This window comes from Gasterosteus aculeatus, chromosome 2, assembly GCF_964276395.1.
Source record: "Gasterosteus aculeatus chromosome 2, fGasAcu3.hap1.1, whole genome shotgun sequence".
NCBI classification, from domain to species: Eukaryota; Metazoa; Chordata; class Actinopteri; order Perciformes; family Gasterosteidae; genus Gasterosteus; species Gasterosteus aculeatus.
Window position 1 is genome coordinate 9,917,762 of NC_135689.1, and position 24,058 is coordinate 9,941,819.

Sequence of the window (24,058 nt, forward strand, 5' to 3'; positions counted from 1 at the left end):
ATTTGTTTAAATTTGATAAAATATTTTGACTTGTTTCTTGACTCTTCGACCCCAATGAAGGTCACTGGCCCAAATGCGTTGTTCTGACAATATAGTGTTTCTATAAAAAGTGTTACAAATTATTCAGACGTTTCACTTCCTCAACAGACACACAAAAAACTTTACACATTAGTGTCCTTTTGGGAGGCCATTCAACACAGTTGCATTCTCGCTCTTTATTTTTATTTCCCTAAAACCTTCCCCGTCACTTTTCAGCAAAAATGCACAATTTCAATGTATGTTTCGAGAACACAAACATCTGAATGTGGTTAACCAACACATTTCCTGTTGCTTCAACAAAAAAGAAGGGCGGGCGTCAGACACAGGAAACCTGCAGTCCTGAGGTGAGTTTAGAAATGAATTTGTTGTGCGAACGCCCATTTAGGGTTTGGTCTATTTCCTTGTGAAGATTACAGCGCAGACAAATGAGTCAACTCGGCTACATCTGCAGGTGGATGGAAAATGATGCTTGTCAAAGTCCTCAGTGTCATATGTAAGTTTTTTTTAAGCAATGATTTTGGTGATTTATGTTATAAAATAAATATGTGATTCCCTTTGAAGATTCATTGTCATTGGTTTTGACAGATTTCACTGCCTGTGCAGCTCAGAACTCTGATGGTAAGAAACCGACACAGTATGAACTAAATGGTCTGTTATGCTTTTTTGATTGCCTTTCTGAGGCAGAATGAAAAACAATGTTTGGGAAGTAAAACAGAGAAGTTACTAAATGGAACATGAAGTACTTTGTTCTCACGGGTCTTGGCACTTCCTTCAATTGGACACCCGTGGGTGCAAGCTGACGTTTTTAGTATTGTGTAGTTTCCAACTTTATGCTTTTACACCGTTGTGTTTTTTAAACTCTATCATCGATCTAATGTTCCGGTTCTTGTGTCATCCAATAGTATAACAACTGCCATTAAACTGTTAGAATCACCTGCACATGTGTGGTGTCGCTGAGAAATCGATTATGTCTGTTGTGTTTCATTTAACTCCGTTTGACTGTGAGGTACTGTGTTCTGTTTTTGTCCGTTCTTTTGTGTCCCTTTTCTTTTGTTGTCGACCAACGTACACTTGAGAAGCTGAATCCAGTGGATGTCTGGCATTTCTGCTCGAAAAATGACTGAAATTATTAATCAATTATTGAAGTAGTTGTAGAATCATTTTCTGCTGATTGATTGAATAATTGTTGCAGCTCTCAGTTCACTGTTCTGATCTAAATTCTGTTCTCCACATCTCTCTTTTCATCCACCAGACCACACCACGGCTGAATCCAGTTTTCCTTTGTCTACACCCGTCTATGGTGAGATTCTAACCTCTATTGAAATGCAAATCTATTAAGAGTAACCAAGTGTGTCCAAATTTTTGTCTCTCATCGTCAGTAAGCCTCGTGAAACCACCATGGCCGTCGCTCAAGCACTTATTCATTTCTCTTCCTGTTTCGGATGGTTTATAACTTCATGACATCATCACCGCAATCGGTCTCTCCACCTTTTAGAAGAAGTCAATTTAAGTTGGAAACTAAACCGCTTATCTGATAAATGAATGTATAATATTATTCAGTATTATTCTATTCAAATGTAATTTGTAAACATGTTCTAAAATAATTTACCTGCAATCTGTTATAGTGTGTATTTTTAGATAACAAGTTGGTAAGAGATGGCATTCCACGTATATCAACTGTAGCAATTATTTAGAATATCATCTCATCATTTTGAACTTATTGTGAACTAAATCCTTGATAGTTAGGCTCCATATTCCACACCTAAATGCACATGGCTGTTTCAGTAATATGCTATTTCTTAATAATGTTATCAATATTGTTTGTAATACAGTTACAGAGCCTCCTGTACCGTCTCTGCAGCGACGTTCAGAGAGGTCAGATGTGTTCCCTTCTGAGAAAGTGGAGCTAAGCTGTAGTGTCCCAAGCAGCGCTGCCTGGACCTTCAGCTGGTACAGAGACACGCAACAAGTACAAAATACGGATCCAAATGTGGCCTTGTCGCCAGATGGCTCAAATCTTATCATCACAGCAGCCACTCAAAGCTACTCTGGAATGTATTCCTGTAAAGCTCACACTTCTACATCAACAACGGCTGTTACCACTAAAATAAGTAATTCCATCAAAATCACAGTTCATGGTAAGTTTAATCACCCTTATCCAAGCACAATGCGAGCCGGCGTGTAATACACAAAAATTTGAATGTTACTTTTTTCTTCCTCCCTTCTCATTAGCAAACAAACCCAAACCCACTTTGACCAGAAGTTCAAACTTTGACAAGATGTTCCCCGGAGAGTCGGTCACCTTCACATGCAAGGTCGATGTGTCCGATGGATGGGTTTATCTTTGGTACCATTATGAAACACAAGTTCAAGCTTCTAGTATTGGTACTTACACCATAGCATCTATAGATCACCCCCATAGTGGAAAATACCACTGCCAAGCCAAAAGAGCCAACGGTCCCTTCCACACAGAAGAGAGTGACACAACGGCTCTGCATGTCTCTGGTAAGTTTACCTGAGAAGTGTGTCTTCAGTTTGCCACCAATCAAACCGCTTCATTACTTTCTATGCACATGGCCACAGGACTTGGAAGCTTAGATAACTAATGATGCACTAAATATTTTGTGAGATTTAAAAAAAACAACAACTTTGTACGCAACTTTTCAGACCCACCTAAACCATCACTGAAACTGCTGAGTCCATGGCCAGATGTGTTTGAAAATGAGACAGTGGAGTTCCGCTGTGAAGTCCACAGCCCTGACTGGACGATCTCATGGAACAAAGGTGGAAACGAGCCCGGGTACGAGCTAGACGAGATCCAGAATGCAGAGGGCCCATTTCTCAACCTCACCGGGATACATGACGCCTATGAAGGTGGCTACACCTGCAAAGCTCACCTCAAATCAAGGGGAGTCAGCTCTGGATTCAGCAACACAGTCAACATCACAGTTTATGGTAAGCCTTCATGACTCTGTTTAGCATTAGCTTAAAATTATTTCAGCTTTCTAAAAGAAAAGGTTTTGGACACTGAGATATTTATCTTTATTATCTTTCGAAGAAAATTAGCTTTTTTTGCAGATTGATACCTTTCTCATAACTGCATGCTTTATAAATATGAAGATACCACCAACGTGCAGTTAGCTTAGCCGAGCGCAGCCTCCTCTTCCCCAAAGCTCACACAACCTGCCCACAAAACCCAAACTGTAAATATGTTGTCAATTGTCTGTTTCAGATCACACTCCTATACCAGCGTTGACAAGGGTTCCTGATTTTAACCCGATGTATGTTGGAGAAACCGTGAACTTAAAATGCGAAGTGAATTTGTCTTCCGGCTGGAAGTATCAGTGGTACAAAAATGGAATTGAGCAGCAAACGACGAAGGAAACCAACAGCATCAAGCTTTCTCTTTCTGATCGTGGAAAGTACCAGTGCCGTGCCGCCCGAGGTGAAATAATATCAACGGAGTTCAGTGAAGAAATCAAACAAGATGTACTTGGTAGGTGAAGCCAGAAATATCATATTATTTAAAGCATTTTTGTTAGAAACAGCTTTGACTCAATACCTTGATGCTATTTGTGAAACAATATTTCAAACAATAAGAGCATCCGGTTTCCGTTTTTTGTTTTTGCCATCTCTGTTGAAACAGGATGTTGTGGTGTAGCACGAGGCATTCGTCAACGACTCAGAAAGATGTACTGTATATAAAAATAAAGTGTATTAGTGGTAGAATAGCACTTTTGGTGAGAAAGGACCATTTAAGGGGTGCATTGTCTGCTACTGCAGTAATGAACCACCTGTATGAATAACCTGTTTTAACAGTTGTCATCATTTTGTTTACTAACCTGATTATAAACTCAGTCCAGAATTCTATAATTTAGGGCATTTTTGTTTTGCAATTCTTTAAGAGACTCATGTTATACTTGATTTAGTCATTGCCTTTTGTAACTTCTAGTCTTAACCATGTGAGTATTGCGGTTTCAGTCAACATCATCCACATCATTCTACCTTGGATGCTAAGTTTGCCCGGTCTGTCTTCACACATCTAAGTTTTAATATTCTAATTTTATTTAGTATCCACATGGCCTGCTCGTATGTTACCTGTTGCTGTCATTACGGTTGATCAGGCATTATTCATGAGGCAAATTCAATGAGGCTCTGTTTGATCATCATCTAAATAATGTCATCTCTAACGATATGAACGTTTTCTGACGTGTTTTCCTCTTTCTCTTAAGAAATCCCCGTTCCGTCGTCGAAGTCAGCCACGCCGTTGGACGTGTTCCCCGGTGAGAGCGTGAAGTTGAGCTGTGCGATGGCCGGTGGCGCCGACTGGACATTTTCGTGGTTCAAAGACAAACAGCCGGTCAGGCCACATCCTACTACATCCTTTGATGTAGGTGCAGCTACTCTCTCCATCAGGTCTGCTTCAGCCTCACATGGTGGACAATACAGCTGTTTAGGAAAACTCAAGAGCCGGCCTTCTGTCACCAGCACCTCCAGTCCTGAACTAACTCTCAGTGTTTATGGTGAGAATTTATTTTTCCTTCATATGTTGAGTGAAATCCTATTTTCACTTTCTTACCAAAAGTTAGATAGTTCCACTCTTCTATCTGTCCTGACTGACTTTTTAATGAGTTATCTACATTTATCACTAACACCTTTTTTCAAAATCCTATTACTATTCCGTCTTTTCTTAGGAAACCAGCCTAAGCCCTTAATGACTCAAGTGCCAGATGTTAAAATGGTGTACACTGGAGAGTCGGTGTCCTTCGAATGTAAAGTTCAACTCTCCTCTGGTTGGAGGTATCAGTGGTCCAAAGATGGAAAACAACTCCCAAACAACAACAGCAGCAGGTTTAACATCAGTCACGCCACTTCTTTGAATAATGGGACTTATGAGTGTAGCGCCATGAGAGACAAAACAATGTACAATACAAGCCACAGTGATGGACGGACCATACATGTATCTGGTGAGCTCAAAGTAATTACTTTGTGTTGAAGTAATCTCAACTTCACTTGCATCAACAAATTTCATGCTTAAAATTGTTGAAAGTAAAAAATCAGTGAGGAGGAGCATAAAAATGTCTGTTTCCCTCCAGAAATCCCGGTTCCGTCGTTGAAGTCCGTCACACCGTGGTTGGACGTGTTCCCCGGTGAGAGCGTGAAGTTGTGCTGTGCGATGGCCGGTGGCGCCGACTGGACACTTTTGTGGTTCAAAGACAAACAGCCGGTCCGGCCACATCCTACTACATCCTTTGATGTAGGTGCAGCTACTCTCTCCATCAGTTCTGCTTCAGCCTCACATGGTGGACAATACAGCTGTTCTGGAAATCTCAAGAGCCGGCCTTCTGTCATCAGCACCTCCAGTCCTGAACTAACTCTCAGTGTTTATGGTGAGGATTTATTTTTTCCTTCATATGTTGAGTGAAATCCTATTTTCACTTTCTTACCAAAAGTTAGATAATTCCACTCTTCTATCTGTCCTGACTGACTTTTTTATGAGTCATCTACATTTATCACTAAAACCTTTTTTTCAAAATCCTATTACTATTCCGTCTTTTCTTAGGAAACCAGCCTAAGCCCTTAATGACTCAAGTGCCAGATGTTAAAATGGTGTACACTGGAGAGTCGGTGTCCTTCAAATGTAAAGTTCAACTCTCCTCTGGTTGGAGGTATCAGTGGTCCAAAGATGGAAAACAACTCCCAAACAACAACAGCAGCAGTTTTAACATCAGTCACGCCAATTCTTTGAATAATGGGACTTATGAGTGTAGCGCCATGAGAGACAAAACAATGTACAATACAAGCCACGGTGATCGACGGACCATACATGTATCTGGTGAGCTCAAAGTAATTACTTTGTGTTGAAGTAATCTCACCTTAACTTGCATCAACAACTTTCATGCTTAAAATTGTTAAAAGTAAAAAATCAGTGAGGAGGAGCATAAAAATGTCTGTTTCCCTCCAGAAATCCCGGTTCCGTCGTTGAAGTCCGTCACACCGTGGTTGGACGTGTTCCCCGGTGAGAGCGTGAAGTTGAGCTGTGCGATGGCCGGTGGCGCCGACTGGACATTTTCGTGGTTCAAAGACAAACAGCTGGTCCGGCCACATCCTACTACATCCTTTGATGTAGGTGCAGCTACTCTCTCCATCAGGTCTGCTTCAGCCTCACATGGTGGACAATACAGCTGTTTAGGAAAACTCAAGAGCCGGCCTTCTGTCATCAGCACCTCCAGTCCTGAACTAACTCTCAGTGTTTATGGTGAGGATTTATTTTTCCTTCATATGTTGAGTGAAATTCTCCTTTCACTTTCTTACCAAAAGTTAGATAATTCTACTCTTCTATCTGTCCTGTCTGACTTTTTTATGACAAAATATAAACATAAAATATAAACCTTTATTACTAAGACCTTTTAAAAAATACTTGACTAGTACTATGACTTATTCATGATTCTTTTCTTTTCCGATAATTTATGAATACATTTAGCAAAATACTATACTGTGACTTCTTTATTACTTTTTTTGATATATTATGAATTTTTGACATACTGCCATTTATCATTTAGTACGTCAAGAAAAAAACCTTACACATCAAAAGAAATCTCAAAAGAAGTCTTCACATAATTTTTTAACAAAGTCAGTATTTATGTCATACATATTGGTTAAAAGTTGTTAATAATAAATAAATAATAAATTGTTGCATAAAACGTGATGCAAAAATGTCATAGTATGTCATACAATTATAATTAAAAAGTAACACACCAGTAAGTCTTGCAAAAGGTAATAAATACATTTAAGTTGGTAAAATGAATGTCAATATGACTTTTAATGAACCAACCAACTATAAAACCCTGATCAGTGTCAGACATTTAAAATGTATTAAATGTATCAATTTAACGTAAAGATGTCTGCATGTGCCCAGTTTAGACAAAGCCACGCTAGCTGGTTGCGCCTGCTTCCAGTCTATATGCTAAGCTTCAATAACCATGACAGCTTCATTTCGTTCTTTTCTTTCTTGTGATAAGGCATAGCATTATTAGCATATGGAAAAAGTAATTTAAAGCATATAGTTAAAGGCCATCTGCTCATATATGTTGTGCAGTGTGATATGCATTTAAATACTGTCATACTCATATTATGTGTCAATATTTTCCCACAGATGCAAAACCCAGAGTCACACTGATGCAGAACCCCATACACAATGTGATGCACACTGAAGAGTCAGTCTCTTTTAGCTGTCACATTAATGTCTCTTCTGGATGGGAGTACCTGTGGCTCAAAGATAGAACATTACTCCCCGAATCTGGAAAAAATCACACCATCGAATCTGTAGAGACAAAAAACACTGGCTCATATCAATGCCAAGCTAAAAGAGGAAGAGGTGCCGTCTTCAGCTCGGACCAGAGTCCGGCTGTGAGACTTGACGTTAAGGGTAAGATTTTGTAAACTTCCCACCACCGTGTGTTTTAATGTTTTCATCACAGCTTCTATTCCTTTTTTACAGAGCGCCCGCAGGCCGGTATAACCCTGTTAACTGGCTGGTCCGAGGTCTTCTCCACGGACAGCTTGGTGCTCAACTGCGAGGTGCACGGAAGTCAGGACATGTGGAACTACACATGGTAATACACATAAAAAAACAACGGGTTAAGGTACAGGGGAACATTCTCAAAATGCATTTGCACTGTGTGAACACTCACCTTCTTGCAGGTACAAAGCAGATCAACTCATCAATCTTCTGCCCTCTAAGAAGCACACAGTCACACCCCAGAATGACCCCGAGCAGAGCCAGTACACCTGCCGCGGTATTAGTACCGGTAGACCATCTTATTCAAGAAGGAGCGATTCTCTCCAAACTAAGAACCTTCGTGAGTATAACTGAGGTTTTCAAGCTATGAGTTTTTACCCGGCAAGTGTTCCGTCTCCCTTAACTTTTTTTTGTTTCAGTTCTGAAGAGGAGGGTGCTTCTTTCGATCTCTGGCTGCATCGTCTTTGGCATCGCTGCCGTCTTCCTTGGATGCATCCTCCTCAGAGTCTTTCGCAAATCAGGTTTTGCTTTGTTTTTTTTGGACTTCCTTGTGTGCATGGATTTTAAAGATCTTCCTCAAATCAGTCATAATCAATATGTTAGAATAGAATTGAAACCCAAATCTGGAGCCACCCTCAGCTTTGTGGAGGATTCTCAAGCGAGTTCAGCTCGTTGTTGATCTGATTCTTGTACGTTACGGTTTTGATTGACACAGCTCGCATAGTTCCGTTTTTCAGCAATGAGTTGTTTCAAGCAAAAGAAAAAGCTCCGTAAGCCATTATTACTGGGGGTTTAATATGACACCTAAGAAATGAACATGTTGTTTTAAACTAACAAACAAAAACCACAATGAGGTGACACTTTGTTTTTCTTCTTTTTCAACATAGATGATAGTGAAGACAAGCCGGCGGAGAATGAGCTGTTTCTCACCATGGCTCAGCTGAGGGAACGTGATGGTACGTTGACGCCAGCTCTCATTGCTTGTGGTTTTAGTTACAGTTTCCGGATATGCTGCGAACAGAGCCCAAATAGTGATTCATCACGGAGCCATTTTAGAAATTACCACTGAACTATCGACTGACATTTTACAGCCAGTCTGACTTCCTTAGTTTGCCTGTAGCTGTAAGTGCCTTTGTGTGACAGTTCCTTGCTCACTCCTGCAGATGCAACCTGTCCAATGGTTCAGTACATAACAGATGCGGAACTGAATGCTCCATCTAAAGGTAATGGACCACCAGATAAGGAAAGCAATACAAAAGCTGTATTATTATGCAAGTGTTCTGAACGTTCCCTCACCCACACAAATTGCTTTTTTCTTTAAACAATCGGACCTGCAGAAGCTGACGAGAATGGAACAATTTGCAGTGAGACAACTGAGATACCAATAACCTCACAAGATGAGCACGGTAATAGTCAAATAAAACATGTGCACTTTTCCAATTTCATATACTCTGTCATGAAAATACCGAGCTCTTTTTAACTGTGACTAAATTTATTTATAATTTGTTCCCTTCATGTCTTTCTAGTTGTGACGAGTGAGACTGAAGATGTGACAGAAAAGAACGGCGGGCTGATTTCCTTTAAATAAAGATCAGCTCTTCTTGTTGCCATTTTAGCAGATTTAGCTGCATTTATCAGAATTTAATGGACAAGTGTTGAGAGAATGTTGCTATTGTGCGATGCTTACCACTAGCAGGGCAGCAGGTTGACTTGTCAGCGGTGATCGATAAACGGAAATTTGACAAGATATGCCCTTTAGGGACTGTAAAATTTAATGGGATTAATGGCATTCAATATGACAAATTGCACCCTCTACCAACAGACATATGCCATATAAATGTGCATTGCTTTTTGATGCACTCTGTATTACCTGATAGCATGATATTAGTTTGTATTGTTGTACATATTTAAAATGGTTAAAGGCAGTTAAAATATGCATTGTTATTTATGTGATAAGAACGAATCATATACATTTTCTAGCTTATTTTGTTTCTCAATTATCAAAAGCACTGTGCGTACAGTATGTGCTGCTCTGCAGGATCATTTATCGAATATCGGGGGCCAGATATTTAAACGATGTGGACTCACCAAAAAAACGTGTACGTCGTTTGTCCCACTCACACAATTAAAGATTGTGTTATCATTTGTTGTTCTGCACAGCCTTCTGTAAGACTTCAATCAAACATGTTTGAAGTTTACACATGTAGCAGCTAAATTTTAAACTATTAATTTAGTAATATTGGTTTATTGATTATTTTTGTTAAGGCCGTGTCGCCGGTGATAATGATGACAGATATTACTGTGATTCACAGGTACATGTGGTGAATTAGTTGCATGAGTGGATATTGTTGACTCATCTGGCCCCCGTTGTCAGTAAATGTAAGTTAGTCTCATATTTAACAGTAAAGGTTTCAGCAATTAATCGTATTACATGTTTCATTACATTTATCTAAAGTGAGTGATTCTACAAATATGATATTCAAGCATTTTGTGTCTCCCTATGAAGTTATCGGAATAAAAAATACAAAATGATGCAATGAGTGTTCATTCTAGCTGACACTGATATGCAACTGCAGGAAACACAAGTTCGACCAATGTGGATTTAACAAATAGGCCAGTTTGTGGTTCAGTCAATGGGAAGATCCTCTCCATCATGTGTAACTACAGCCAAAGACAGACAGAAAAGATTGTCATTAGACATTCAAAATCAAAGGTAGGTGGTTTTTTTGCTCAGAAAGAAGTATAGAGCCCATATAGAACAAACGGGAACCTTCCCAACTCACATCTACTTGAGGATATCAGTCAGTTTCTCTACATAGTAGTCGTAGTTCTCCTGACAGTCCTCCCAGGCTTCGAAGTTCTGGTCCTCCTTCTCGACATACGTTTCCCAAACATGAACGAAGTCAGACGGCTTCATCATTCGCAGTTTGCAACCGGCGCTCACCAAAGCCCGGAGCCCTTCCACTATCTCCGGCTCCTCCCACTCGAAGAGACGGGAGCAGAACATGCGGAGACGGACCTTCTTGCGCTGCTGGAGGATGTGAGCCAGCTTGGCTGCACAAGCCACACAGGGACTGGATGAAAGATACCATGTGACTTCATACTCTTGGGAAGTGTTAGGGAGCACCTGGAAAGAACACAGTAGAGGCATAAAGGAGATCAAATATATGTATATGTATATATGTATATATATATATATATATATATATATATGGAAAAAAATAGGAAAGCGGAATCGTAAACTAATGAAAATCAGACCTCCATTGGGGTTTACATATTTGTTACATGTGACCATTTGTTACCTGTTGAAAGAAGGCCTCTTCAGCGTGAGCTGTGGCATGTTCATCCTCCATATAACCCTTCAGAGGCTCTGTACTGCCTCCTGGTGTATCAACCCTGAAACACAGCAGGGTCTTGTTCCTCCCCGAGGAGTACTCCACATTCCTGAACTGAAACTTGAAGTAGAACGGGCTCATCTGTTCCCTGGTGGAGATTGAATGAAAAAGTTCTCATAAAACTGTAAAGCTTCATGAAGGTTGACGTAGCAAGACAGAGCACAACTTCTCTACCGGCAGTGCTTTCAACGTGATTTGTTACCTTTAATCATTCACTTGCTCGTCTGACAAGGTGCACATTTTGTGAGGTATTTCTCAACGGCAGAAGACACAAAAAAAAAAAAAAAAAAAAGAGTGATGATTGTGGGTCTGTGAAATAGTCTGTAGTGGCAGCGTGAATAGAATATTAATGAGGCCCCCGCTGAGTAAACTGTTGTTTCTATAAATATTTTTGGCTTTCACATCATCCGATGATCTGTAGATGAGTCAGGCACCTACATGAGTCAACTATACAAGACGCATACCCGTCGTGGCTTTCTTTTTTTATCTATTGTCATACTGTGTATCAAAGGCCAGATGGATTTTGCAATCAGATCTCATATCAAACAGCCACGTAAAGGACATCAACTTTGGGAAGTGTGACTCAGCGGTGCTAAATGTGAATCAGTTAGACATAAAAAACGACTTCATTTAGAAAATAAAGCCGAAACTAATCCCAAAAGTGGATTGTTACAGAACAAAACAGATGTGTAAGTGGAATAGCTGACCCTTGTGGTCTACGTATTAAATCTTACTCACCCAGTTACAATCTCAAACGGGGGCAGTTCAATTGGCTCAAACTCTCCATTTTCTTCGCTGTTTGTCGCCTCTGCTCCCGTTGCGCCTCCGCCTTCCCCGTTCCTCTTCTCTTCATCCGTCTCGGGCTGCTCGGCGGGTTTCTCCGCCTTCATCAAAGGTGCGTCGGAGTTATTCACTTTTTTTTCCTTCCCCTTATCCTTTCCTTTCTCCTTCACTTTTTCTTTTTCCTTCCCCTTGGTCTTTTCTTTTTCCTTCTCATCGTTTGTCTTGTTCTCTGACTTCTTCTCCTTCCTCTTAACGGTGACCCTGCTGTTTCTGTCGGCCATGGCTGTGAGGGAGCAAGTGAGAGGGAAGGAGGACGAGGGAGAGGGAGAGAAATAGCTCGGGGCAAGTAGAGTGATAACCCGAGTGCATTTACAGAAATAGATCCTATTGTGCGTCGGGGGTTTGGAGTATCAGCGTGTGCCTGTCTGGTCGGGGTAGTCGGTAGGTTAACACCCCCCCCTCTTTCCATGACCCGGCTGTAAAGGCCAAAGAACAACACAGGAGTGAGGATTAGCACGATGGAATAAAGGAGACAGACAGAACACATTTCTAGGGCATTTCACACAGATGGCCAGTAACAAAAAGAAAGAGAACCAAGATACTCTGTGTATAAAAGTACAACCTCAAAACAAAACAAGTGGCGTCTCTTTAATCCAAAAGGCTTTTACTGTCAACAGGCCAGCAGCAGCCCAGGTTATTAATAAAGGCGCTTGGCTGCGTTTGTCTCTGTGTATAAGGTAACCAGGGGTCTCTTGATACTTAACGGCACACTTGTTTGTGCCAACTCAAAAGTCCTGCCGGCCCGCTAGACGTAACTAATACACAAAGGCCAGCGAGTGGGGGAGGAAGCCGTACACACGAACCCCACACGTGTAGATACACTACTCACAGGACGGAGACACGCGAGTGCCACAGTGTGCGCCTGTGGCTATAAACAATCAATCCTGTGCCGCGGCCTTTGTGTAAGGAAAATTGCTTTGTGTGGATTTGCATGTGTGCGTATAGAGAGCGGCTTTGCGACTGCAGATGTAATAACTTTTAAGGGAGAAGGGGGGGGGGGGGGAGGGGGGCAGTTCAATTACAATTTCCTTACTTCCCTCAGTCTCACTCTCTGTCAAGTCATTCATTTCAGAGGCCATTAGGAATAGGACCGCATGGGCAGCCTGCTCAGCTAACTCCAATGGATGAGCTGTCACAGCCGGGGAGGGGGACGGGGGGGACACTTCAAGCAGCTCCACACACATTCACTGTTTGTGACAACACAAGCAAAAACACTTTTCAAAGTTAACACACGCTGATATCGAGGGACATCCCGCAGCGATAATGTTTCGAATTGCAGCGATCTTTGACAATTATGAGCTACGGCGGAAAGCTCTTTGCACTGATTAACACACTTCATCAGCAGCGGTTTTCAAACAACGTCCAAAACAGCCACACTGAGATGAAGCTGTTCTGCGGCGCGCGACAAAAGATGCGTAATCATCGTGATGAGATCAATTACAATTCCTCCACAGCCACTCATCTTCGCATTGATTTTCCTCACAAACCATCAATGAATTGAACACGTGTGTGCCTCCTGATGCAGCATTACAACTGAATGGCCACCAATTGGTGGCCATCTATTTCTAAGCGAGATGGTTTTGGACTGGAGAGAAGGACCGCGTAGGACGTGACTGCTGACTGCCCGCTGACTCAGATTTAACTGTAAATGGAATTACATGCAATTACCCGGGCTGCCTCCCCACTGTCAGGGCCAAGACTGCCTGAATGAAGGCGAACGCACACTCCAATGTTCACTGTTTCTCCCTCCGAGTGAAGCCCTGCAGAGAGATTTCAAAATATGTCATTGAGGTCTGACAAAGCAAACGTTCTGCCACGTCCACACAGCCTCCGTTCCAAGGCTCAAACCAATTCAGGTTTCAATTTCTGAAAGCTCAGAAGTAGAAAATGGACATTGAATAAAATATACTAATGAATAAAATTAAATTGACCTCCACTCTAACGGGGCAAACGCAGAGTTATAAAGAAAATATTAATTACGGTAAAATAACGTAATTATACTCAATGCCGATTTTTTGATTTTCTCCATTCGCAATATAAAAAAACATGCAACATATATGCATGAGTGCACCTGTGCGTTAGCAAGTGAAAGTTGTTTATTATGATGAGGTGATGAGGCATACATACAGAAAGAGAAAAGATTAAGTGGATGATGCACCAATATACTGTTTTGCAGCCGACGGTTCAGACATCTCGGGTTATTATATATCAGTTAGAACATATCAGCTGCTACAATATGCAAAGACGTACTATTTGGTTATTCTCGGCGCGATGCTTGTGCACACAACACAAGCTCTGTTTGAGACTTAAAGAGAGCCGAGGCTTGGTGGTCTTGGGGTTATCTTAAGACCTTTATAAGGAGAAATAATGCCAAAGTAAATTACATTACATTACATTACATTACAGGTCATTTAGCAGACGCTTTTATCCAAAGCGACGTACATTACACTTTTAACCCATGGCTTTTTCATATTTTTTGCCCAGGGAGCAATTAGGGGTTAGGTGTCTTGCTCAGGGACACTTCGACATGGTGTTGATCTGCTCCCAGTCCTCCTGGCCTGCAGAATGTAGTAGTAAAGCCCGTATTCAGGCTACATGGTTAACAGACAGAAATCCGCACTGTCTCTTTAGAAGGACAACTGAAATTCTGGATAACATGGATAGATCATTCCATTTCACATTGAACGATGTGTAGCATGAGTACCACGCTATGCTGCTGGCCCAGTTTCCTTCGAGAGGAAACCTTGAAGAGGTTAGTATCCAATAAGTAACATTTCCTGTGTTTATAAAGTCTTCAGTTGCTATTTAGGTAAAAGAAAAGCTCCGCTCCCTAGCTTTAAGTCCATAATAATCTGTAGTTTGCCTTGAGGTAGATGAGCGTCTCCAGGTTTTTTGGCAAGACGCGGCCTATCTCCGGCCGCAGGCAGCGCTCTGCGGCCGTAAAAATGCTCTCGATCGCGGTGCCGCAAGCAGGTATGGTGAACGCCCTCTTGGCCACGTGGGCGAGCAAAGGAAAGTCGATTGCTTTACGCTGCCAGTAGTGCAGAGCCTCCTCGTCCGTGGGTTCCTCTCGTAGGTAGACGGCCAACTCCTGCTCCAGGCTCTTGGCCTGTGTTGTGGGTCTCTGCTTGATGAAAGAGAACAGCTTGCAGGGCCGGGAAAGCGAGGAGGCCGGTGAGGGAGCTGCGGCAGGAGGGGTCTGGGATTGAGGGTGGAGGTTTGTGTGGGGCTCTGTGGGGCCGGAGCCTGCGGAATGTTTGGACAACTCCTCTACGAGAACTTGTCTGTGCCAGTCGGGGTTGCTGCTCCAAGTGAGCTTGAACTGGGGGTCCAGCGTGGTGGCGGTAATGTAGAGAGGGTCCTCCAGGACAGGCGCCAAGCGGCGCTCTACGGCCTGGCTGAGGCCCACCAGGAGAGAGGGGCAGTGCGGGGTCGAGGTCTCAGAGAGGTGCTTACGAAGGCCGAGAACACAAGGCAGGGCCAGGCTGATGGACACGTGTCGGTCCGTGTGTGTCTCTGCCTGTCTGTCCCCATGCACCATGTCCCAGGCCTCAGTGAAGGGTTCCAGCGTGTCGGTGAGGTCCCTCAGCAGGCCTCTCTCCGAAGCACCCAGCGCCGCCTCTCCTGGACCGCTCACCTCCTCCAGGAACTCCACCGAGTCCAGCAGCCGACGCAGCACCTGCATCGACAATGACACCAAAAAATGCACCTCTTCTGTTTAAAACTACCAAAACATACAATACGATGACAAAATCAAGAGCCCAGCGGACTCAGCTACATAACCATGCAATGAAATGTATGTTATTATGGACACACACGCACACTGGTCACACTAGATAATAACCTCTCTCTGGCATATTGTATAAGGAGTACAAAAAACTTAATAAAATAGTTTACATGCATTAAAAACCAACAGTGTCCTATTAGTGCACATGTTCTCATGTGTTGTGTGGTAGATAATGTAAAGCCCTGCGTCTGTACGGCACACACCTTGAGCTGAGCAGCCCAGTCTCTTGCTACAGGAGGGGAGTTTCCTGGTGCCCTCGTGCTCAACCCAGGACCATCAAACACTTGGCTGAGTTTCTCAGGTGGGACGGCGGAGGTGATGTAGTTGTAGAAACAGGCCGCCTTGGACAGCGTGGCGGTAATCTGCGGACAGGAGCGTAACCCCTCTCTGACACACTGTTCAAGAGATCGAGAGAAACAGTCCACGCGACAGACACCCAGGCCCTGGGCCCAAAGGTCCTCCCACTCTTCTTCCTCTCGTCCATCACCATTCCGGATCCCTCCCTCCACGTTGGTACCATTGTCCACTTCTTCCCCGCCCTCTTCGTTTTGCCCGTTAGCAAGAGAGGGTTCAACCAGGAAACCGGGTAAACAACACGGCTTTGCCGCTGTTGTCGTTGCCGCTGCCAGGAAATAGTCCGCGACCACCCGGAACGCTCTCCCCGACACGCCGTGCGAGTGACACACTTCATCAAAATCGGAGAGCACGCGATTCCCAGAGCTGCCTCCGGTCAGGGGAAGGCACGCCAGCAGAGCGGAGTGCATCTGCCAATCGGACGTGAGAAAGTGACAGGTGACACCGACGTACCTGCGCACGCAGAGAGAGAGAGACTCATCAGTTAGGGAATCAGACGGAGAAGGAATCATGTGGTCTCTTGGCTGATTTTACCTCCTTACCCTGAAGTGGCTCCAGCTAAGCCCCTCCAGAGATCCAGGCTGAGACTGAGGGCGTGCGCCGAGGCCAGAGCCTGTCGGGTTGCCAGCTGCGCCTGGTAGACGTAGGCCGGGAGGAGCTGGCTGTTGATGTAGTGCTGCGGCTCCGGGGTGTAACGCGGCTCCAGGAGCTGAAGCAGCTCTCTGAAGCCTTGGTTTTCCACTATGGACACTGGCTGCAGATCACGCACAATCATCTTCGCTATGGCCTCGGAGATCAGGACCTGTGGGGACAAAAAGAAACGTTGCAACAATCACACGGTAATTAATAAGGATGCTGTCAGCAGCCGATGGATGTCATGGACAGCAGCTATAGGGTCCTTTGAATATCAACTCATGATGGATTATAATAAGCACCTGACGGGGGTCGTGTCTGTCAAACTTGGTCACCCCTCCGCCAGAGCCGCCTCCTGCTGCACCCTCTAGAGTTCCCACTCCTCCAGCACCTCCTCCTCCTCCAACTCCCACGCGAGTGCTGATGGGGAGGGTGTAGCGGGTGTTCCCCCCGTTTGTGGGGAAATTGTGCGCAGAACCGGAGGAGAAGCCCTCTCTCTTCATATCCTTCCTTTTCACAAAGTCATCATACATGGCCTGGTGCTTCCGCTGAAGAGGGAGACACACAGAGGGAGGGAAGAGGGGGGGGTTGTTATTGGTCAGCAGTTAGAACAGTAGATGAGTAGCCAATATCTCTAGTCCCACATTGCCTTGTTCTAACATCTGTGCAAGAGGATGCAGCATGGCTAGAGGAGCAGTCGGGTGGATGCAGCTGAACCACCGTGTGAGGCCAGCTGCTCCTTCCTGCACAGAAATACGATGGGAAGAATAAAGACATTTCATTCTAAAGGATTACCTTGAGATGCGTTACGAAGTTGGACGTGACGCTGCGCTTCGCCTGGATCCTCGTGCCGCAAGCCTTGCAGTTGGACTCGATTTTGCCATTTTCACCTTCGAACACAATATTAAAGTAATCCAGGATAGACACCTTCGAAACTGACGCCATTGGAGCACACGGCCACTCAACTTGCGATCGGAGAAAAATCCCCAGTGCGAGGTATCAATCTCCCCCCACCCCTCTACCAGGGATCATGAGCGCAGGCCGGCGTGTTTACTTCCCAATTCCTGCTCGCACATCGAAAATGCGCATGCGAGTTGCGCTGGGCAAAATAAGAGGAAAACAAATGTGAATTCAGGGCAGGACTTGCGTGGCTTTGCGCGTCCGAAATCGGCCACGGTCTCACCAAACGGGCCGGCGGCGGGTGTCTGGAGACATCGATGCGCAGAACAGTGGTGCGCGCGGTTCCTGCGCTCCCATCCGCCGCTAGGACGCGAGCGGGGAGGAGGCGCAGCGCGGCGCACAGCCAGTAGAAGAGGACCAGGAAGTACGCGAGATAACGAGAGTCTCGTTTCGGTAGTTTCCGGTAATGTTCGGGTGATCCCCCGAGAAGAGGGGGGCCATTATTCTCCGATGGAATAATTGCAATTCAAATCTTAAATTAAGATTTGGATTTCTGTATTGCCAATGAGATTTAAAAAAATGAATTAAACATTCCAGTGAATTGAAGACTTTAAAAAAAAATGATTATGGGAATATGGAACCCAAATATTAAACTAAAGACAATTTGGTGCAACTCTTTAAAAATAATGGTTAAGTCGTTAACCATTTTCTACGAAAAAAAAAAATTACTACATTATTACTAAATTTAAAAATATTTGTAACCCTATTTAAATGATTTTTTTTGTCAAGCAATCAACAATGAGTTTGTATTAATTTCTCAGATTTTATCTAGTAAATATTAGCAAATCATCAATAAATAAGACTGATAATGCAATTGACAACGCCTTTAAAAAGGATGCCATTAATTGAAAAGAATCAAACAAGTCTGTTTATGTTCATAAATAGATATTGCAGTCTACAACATACAATTTATTAAAAACACTAAAAGACAGCATTCACAAACAGATCCATCTCAAGCGAGCCACACACTGATGAGTGAGACAATACGAACGCACAGGGTAAAACATAACCGATTACTATTTAGACATGGAGTAACTGAACAATCCTCTGCAATCTCCACTTCGTTATTCACCGTGGGAGATTGCTGTCAAATTCAATTGGCCCTTGCGCATCATCTAGCGACTCAGACCACTGTCACGGTCTCAGACCATCTCCAGATGTGACTCAGAGTTGTTCAGTCTGCCACGCTGTCCAACTGGGTTGCTGAAGCTTCCTCGTGTTTGTGCTTCTTGCTGTGCTTCAGCTCCTGTCTGGTGCTTAGAACTGCAGTCTGAAGGGTTGCAATTTCAGCAGACAGCTCCAGAACTGTAGAGTAACAGAAAAAAAAGAGGAGAGTAGATGAAGAATGATGAAAATAAATCAAATGAATAAATAGTTTGCAGTAGAGCAACTGTTTCAGAGGTTTCATCTTGCACACATTCATAAAAATACTTATCACAGATACAATTACAATAATTTTTCTATGCACCTAATTAGGAGTCATATAAATTTGCAAGGTGGGTGATTTCTATCAATACATTGACAATTTTGTATTCAGAAATAAAATGATTTTTTTTTTAATGAAACGTCTTAGTAAGAAGTTTAGACTTTGAAATTACTTAATCTATGGCAAAAGGGTAAGATCTTCAACTACTCTACCCTTTATCCGAAATGTATTGATAAGACTGCAGCGATTCTTAAAACTCATATGAATAGTGACGTCATTACATCACTATTTAACAATATACGGGTATCAACCGAATTGAGTTTCTTTATTTGGTTTCTGTATGAAGTTGCCGGTGTTTTTCTTCATACCAGCATATTTGTAAAATGTAAATGTTGAATTTGTGAAGCAGTTTTTTTCTTAACTTAGCTAGCACGCACAAATCCAAATGATGACTCAATGTTTGCTGTATTTTAAAGAAATTACATTAGCACATCAAATGCTTGACAGCTTTATATAGAAAACCAAAGGAGGACATAATCTGTTGGAAAAAAAAAAAAAAAAAACATACCTTGCTTAAATGACAACTGTGCATGTTTGAGGGACTGGGGCACTAGAATCCCAAACCATTTGAGTGGATCTTGCTGGAGATTCTGGTCGCTTTTTGTTACTGGAGTTACTTCAGGAGCATTCTCACTGCTCGTCTCTTCATTCACCGCTTTCTTTGTAATATCCTCTTTTGGTCTGATTCTTCTTCTGACACCTACACAACCAAATCATTTAAGAAATCAATCTTTTTGGTATAAAAACATCCACTTTTTGAACCCACAGGACATAAGGCCGACTCACCTTCTTCTTGAGGTCCAATTTCCTCTATTGAGCGGTTATCTGCTCCGACCTCCTTGCAACACTTTTGTTCGAACCGTTCTGTGGAAAAATCCAACTCACCACTGTCCAGTGTTCTGTAACACATAAATGAAAAAAATTAAAAAATAAAACATATATTGATAGTCAAAAACGGATTGGAATCATTCATTTCCGTGAAACTTGTGAAACTAATTCCTCACTTGGCATGAACAAGGACCAGTGGCTCCATCTCAATCGGATACTGCAGTGGAGAGACGTGTTTGTTTCCCATAGAATATCGAGCCTTGGACATTGAAAACCATCCCTGTAGGCAATATGAGATGGTACGTTAATCGTGTGTGGAGACCAAAGCATTCATCTCATTCCAACGGGCTCAATGTAAAACATTGTTTTTTTCTACGTTCATTGACACACAAGTGTGGACTCCTGCTACGCGGTGTCCTCTGTGTGTAACGTTACCTGCTCGATGAGAGAGTTGAGAGAGGCTCGTTTCTCCTCCAGTAACTCAAGCTGCTCCATGAAACGGAGCAGTTTTTCGTCCAATAACGTAGAAGATCCCTCAGATTCTGAAACCCCCATGTTGATATTTTGTTGTATTTCAAGTGTATTTCTCGTACTGTCTTTACCACGGTCGCTTCCTCTAAGAATTTGTCGTTTATAAAGACCGAGGACGAATTGCTTCCGTGTAGCGTCATGTGACACATAGCCTCACGTGATACAAATCTCATTCAAGTCTACACACAGTGCAACACAATTATGTTGCCGTAGAATCACAACAGTTTTGATTGTATTGTATTGTGATAGTATGAGTCATTTATTGATATTTACAATCATAAGATACAAAAATGTTGTTCCCATACCGGGAGTCGAACCCGGGCCGCCTGGGTGAAAACCAGGAATCCTAACCGCTAGACCATATGGGAAACTATATTGAAGCAGTGTGTTAGAAATAAAAATGTGGGTGAAATCGGTGTTGCAGTATATGGTGCGGAGGGTCATTATCGAACAAAGCAGCAGCAACCTAGTGTCCTACGACATATAATCCAGCGAGGAAACTATGCAACATCATAGAAGACGTATAGTAACGTTATTAGGATGCAATGCGTAGTTGGGCCACAATTATCTTACTTGATGTAATAATATTAAATATGTTTGCTAATTGTACTGAACTCTACCATTTGATGTTATATAAGTTACATTGTTACTGTTTTTTAATTCTGTTTATCGCTTGAAGCGTAAAGTCAACACCGCAGCATCTCTCCCGTGTTCAAAAAGCGTATTGAAGGGGCCTCCACCACAACTCCCCGTAGCTCGCCGTGATCGTATAGTGGTTAGTACTCTGCGTTGTGGCCGCAGCAACCCCGGTTCGAATCCGGGTCACGGCAGGGATGAAACCCTGACACGGCTTGGGAGGATTACATTTTGTATGTTCATTCTAGATCTCTTATATAATATCATTCAAGGCAGGCCACAAAATAGAGCTAATGTCGACAGGTAAAAACTTTTGTGAGTGAGGTGCCTGTGTAATTTCATTCAGGGACTAGAGTTGCCATTTCCAGGCGGTTTGGACAATTTCAGTTGAGCAGAAATCATCCGTTGCCTCGAACAGCACCATCGGGGAAATAACGTTGCTTGGAGAAAGTTAACAGCAAACGTTTTTATTTTCAAATGCAAGACTTTCTTTACGGTGGTGAAATGGTACAAACCTCTTGTCGTAAAGAGAGGGGGCGGCATTTTGGCGTAAACGATCGTTCTTGATTGGCTGTTGTGAATGGCAAAGTCCATGTTCCGAGGTGATAAGCCAATCAAATGACGAGCAGATCGCATGTGCTAGTAGCTCTATGAATACAGCCGTGCGATTGGTCTTTGTAATCAAAGTCCACTCCCCGGCTCGCGAGACTTCCGCGTTTGAGTGTATATTCGTTGATACATCATGTAGTTAGACAGATTTGGTCTATTGGATCTCCGAGATATTTACATTTTTTGACTGATCTCTTCACTGAACACTATTTTAATACAGTGGAAAAACTGGACAGCCATTTTAATAGTATCACAGGTAAGAGGAAAGAGTTGCACATGCTTTATTTATTCTGTCAGTCTCTTTCCCCTAAAGATTTTACTCTAATTGTATAGTTTGTACATTTGTGGGGAAGACCTGACGTTTATAGATTCAGTGCAGTTTAGTGAGCTACAAAGAAGAGAGTCACCATTTTTACATTAAACTTACCTTATGTATGTGCATACTCTTTAATACCAAAATATTGAAATCAGTCTATTTCAAGCCTATACTTTGGATGAACAGCTGTTTGCTATCCTGTCTTGAAACAGATGATGGACGCCACTGGAGTTCTTCATCCCTACTGGCCACGGGACCTCTTGATTCCCACCTATGTGGCCAATGACCGATCCATGTCAGAGATTCTGGTGTTCCTGTTTTCTGTGTCCGGGGTGTTTCTGCTTGTGACCTGGCTGATCAGCGGGCAGAACGGGACCACCGGCAGGCTGGGGACGTGGAGGCGTCTGGCCGTGTGCTGGTTCGCCGTTTGTGGTTTCATCCACGGCGTCATTGAGGGATGGTTCTCGCTGTATTATGATGTCATTCCAGGAGACCAGAGCTTCCTGTCACAGCTGTGTGAGTGCAAACAAGAAAGGTGTTAAGAAAAGTGCATGAACTGCATGAGTCAATATGTGTTTTTCTATTTTCTCTCACAGGGAAAGAGTACTCCAAAGGAGACAGTCGCTATGTAATGTGAGTTCATCCTTTGCACAGAACTATGTTGAACGTTTTTGAAAGAAAAGGAATAGAGCATTAGCTAATTGGCTGCATACCTTGCATATTTCTAGAGCGGATAACTTCACTGTCTGTATGGAGACGGTGACTGCATGGTTATGGGGACCTTTCAGCTTTTGGGCTGTGTATGCCTTCTTAACTCAGAAGTCCTACAGGTTTGTTCTGCAACTCATCATTTCATTAGGTAAGAGGGTTTAAATTACAAATAAAACTCATCACTTGACATTTAAGCAACTTTGAATCAGATTACTTGTTTTTTTATGCACGGGTCTCATCACATAATCTGATTCCAGGTCAGCTGTATGGAGCAGTGCTTTACTTCTACACAGAGCACAGAGATGGTTACGCTCACAGTGAGTTGGGACACCCGGTCTATTTCTGGTTCTACTTTGTGTTCATGAACGTGCTGTGGATCGTCATACCGCTTGCGCTCATTGTGGATGCATGGAGACACCTTTCAGCAGCCCAGACACACGCTGACAACAAGAAGTCTAAGAGGCACTGACAGCAGAAAGAACCGACTGTGGGACTGTAGGACAATTACTACATGAAGCGCTTGGGCAAAAGTCAACTTTGAAAAGCACTACGTTCAAAGATGGAACATTAAACCGTTGAACCTATGGTGTGTCATGTTGTGTCTGTAAACGTATTTTTTAAAGTGCAATTTATTCCTTGTGTCTACAACAATAAAGCCTAAGTAGTTATTTTATGCTGTTCTAAGTCCTTCAATTAGTTATAATTAAATGTCTTAAAAAACCCACGACTGTCAATTTCTAACCTTCCAAGACCCTTGACAAAGCGGTCACTAATCTATTGTGTGACTTTGTACATAAGTTTATTTGACGACTTTCACTCAGGATTTAAAGTCCACCATAGCACAGAGATGGCACTGGTAACATGAATGATTGACCTTCTGTTCTTGTTTTGTTTGACCTAGTATAATGTTTGAAAGGATTCGAACTATTCGCAATACCTTATGTTTATACTTTAATATTCACAATGCCTTTGTTTAATTTACGTCATAACGGTGGCTATTTCAGTGGCGGGCTTTGAGATAATTCATCTACTGCAGTGATTTAATAAGAAAAATGAACTTTTAATGCTAATGCGATTCATACTTAAAAACAAGGTAGTGGATACATAAATAAGTTGAAGTGTGTTTCGTTTTACAAAACGGAGACAAAGAAAACAGTTTTCATATATTCAGGTGGCAAACCATGTAGACGTTACACTTTTAGAAATTACGAACGTTAAAAGTTGTTTTTACACATTCTCGATAAGTTTTATTAGACCGTTGAGCGCATGTGCGGCGCCGAAATAGCTCAGTTGGGAGAGCGTTAGACTGAAGATCTAAAGGTCCCTGGTTCGATCCCGGGTTTCGGCATTTTGGCTAATTGTCATTTTGAACGTAACAAATATAGATGTTACATAATTTATTGCTCTC

The 24,058-nt window shown here is 42.7% G+C and overlaps 5 protein-coding genes and 3 non-coding genes across 11 annotated transcripts; 4 read left to right on the top strand and 4 right to left on the bottom strand.

Annotated features, from left to right (window-relative positions):
- The first annotated feature begins 370 nt into the window (after positions 1-370).
- On the top strand, positions 371-10,093 carry LOC120829052 (hemicentin-1). 4 transcript variants are annotated; one of them, XM_078091205.1, is made up of 20 exons: positions 371-532; positions 625-657; positions 1,292-1,339; positions 1,872-2,177; positions 2,272-2,544; positions 2,707-2,994; positions 3,272-3,535; positions 4,272-4,562; positions 4,734-5,006; positions 5,136-5,429; positions 5,603-5,875; positions 6,005-6,298; positions 7,196-7,468; positions 7,541-7,655; positions 7,744-7,901; positions 7,981-8,082; positions 8,449-8,517; positions 8,725-8,784; positions 8,899-8,967; positions 9,088-10,093. In XM_078091205.1, the coding sequence occupies exons 1-20, from the start codon at positions 502-504 to the stop codon at positions 9,147-9,149; spliced, it is 3,576 nt and encodes a 1,191-aa protein (XP_077947331.1). In that variant the 5' UTR covers positions 371-501; the 3' UTR covers positions 9,150-10,093. The 4 variants fall into 4 exon arrangements, with proteins under 4 accessions (XP_077947331.1, XP_077947326.1, XP_077947337.1 ...); XM_078091200.1 differs by having other exon boundaries at positions 409-532; positions 601-657; XM_078091211.1 differs by lacking the exons at positions 5,603-5,875; positions 6,005-6,298 and having other exon boundaries at positions 409-532; positions 601-657.
- On the bottom strand, positions 9,087-13,872 carry apobec2b (apolipoprotein B mRNA editing enzyme, catalytic polypeptide-like 2b). The gene is made up of 4 exons (XM_040192829.2): positions 11,695-13,872; positions 10,864-11,044; positions 10,345-10,688; positions 9,087-10,222 (listed from the first exon to the last, which is right to left on the bottom strand). The coding sequence occupies exons 1-3, from the start codon at positions 12,018-12,020 to the stop codon at positions 10,347-10,349; spliced, it is 849 nt and encodes a 282-aa protein (XP_040048763.2). The 5' UTR covers positions 12,021-13,872; the 3' UTR covers positions 9,087-10,222; positions 10,345-10,346.
- A 1-nt stretch (position 13,873) lies between these two features.
- On the bottom strand, positions 13,874-17,855 carry LOC120829054 (zinc finger BED domain-containing protein 4). Its single transcript, XM_040192828.2, has 5 exons — positions 17,369-17,855; positions 16,876-17,121; positions 16,483-16,742; positions 15,790-16,393; positions 13,874-15,478 (listed from the first exon to the last, which is right to left on the bottom strand). Exons 1-5 carry the CDS (start codon positions 17,516-17,518, stop codon positions 14,636-14,638), a joined length of 2,103 nt encoding a protein of 700 aa, XP_040048762.2. The 5' UTR covers positions 17,519-17,855; the 3' UTR covers positions 13,874-14,635.
- Positions 17,856-18,397: 542 nt separating this feature from the next.
- On the bottom strand, positions 18,398-20,630 carry vma22 (vacuolar ATPase assembly factor VMA22). Its single transcript, XM_040192830.2, has 5 exons — positions 20,283-20,630; positions 20,024-20,127; positions 19,806-19,918; positions 19,528-19,719; positions 18,398-18,838 (listed from the first exon to the last, which is right to left on the bottom strand). Exons 1-5 carry the CDS (start codon positions 20,400-20,402, stop codon positions 18,708-18,710), a joined length of 660 nt encoding a protein of 219 aa, XP_040048764.2. The 5' UTR covers positions 20,403-20,630; the 3' UTR covers positions 18,398-18,707.
- Positions 20,631-20,674: 44 nt separating this feature from the next.
- On the bottom strand, positions 20,675-20,746 carry trnae-uuc (transfer RNA glutamic acid (anticodon UUC)). The gene has a single exon. It is a non-coding gene; the product is annotated as a tRNA-Glu (tRNA).
- Positions 20,747-21,136: 390 nt separating this feature from the next.
- On the top strand, positions 21,137-21,208 carry trnah-gug (transfer RNA histidin (anticodon GUG)). The gene has a single exon. It is a non-coding gene; the product is annotated as a tRNA-His (tRNA).
- Positions 21,209-21,426: 218 nt separating this feature from the next.
- ebp (EBP cholestenol delta-isomerase) lies at positions 21,427-23,323 on the top strand. The gene is made up of 5 exons (XM_040194171.2): positions 21,427-21,879; positions 22,152-22,455; positions 22,536-22,572; positions 22,668-22,798; positions 22,908-23,323. Exons 2-5 carry the CDS (start codon positions 22,152-22,154, stop codon positions 23,117-23,119), a joined length of 684 nt encoding a protein of 227 aa, XP_040050105.1. The 5' UTR covers positions 21,427-21,879; the 3' UTR covers positions 23,120-23,323.
- A 602-nt stretch (positions 23,324-23,925) lies between these two features.
- trnaf-gaa (transfer RNA phenylalanine (anticodon GAA)) lies at positions 23,926-23,998 on the top strand. The gene has a single exon. It is a non-coding gene; the product is annotated as a tRNA-Phe (tRNA).
- Positions 23,999-24,058: the final 60 nt, after the last annotated feature.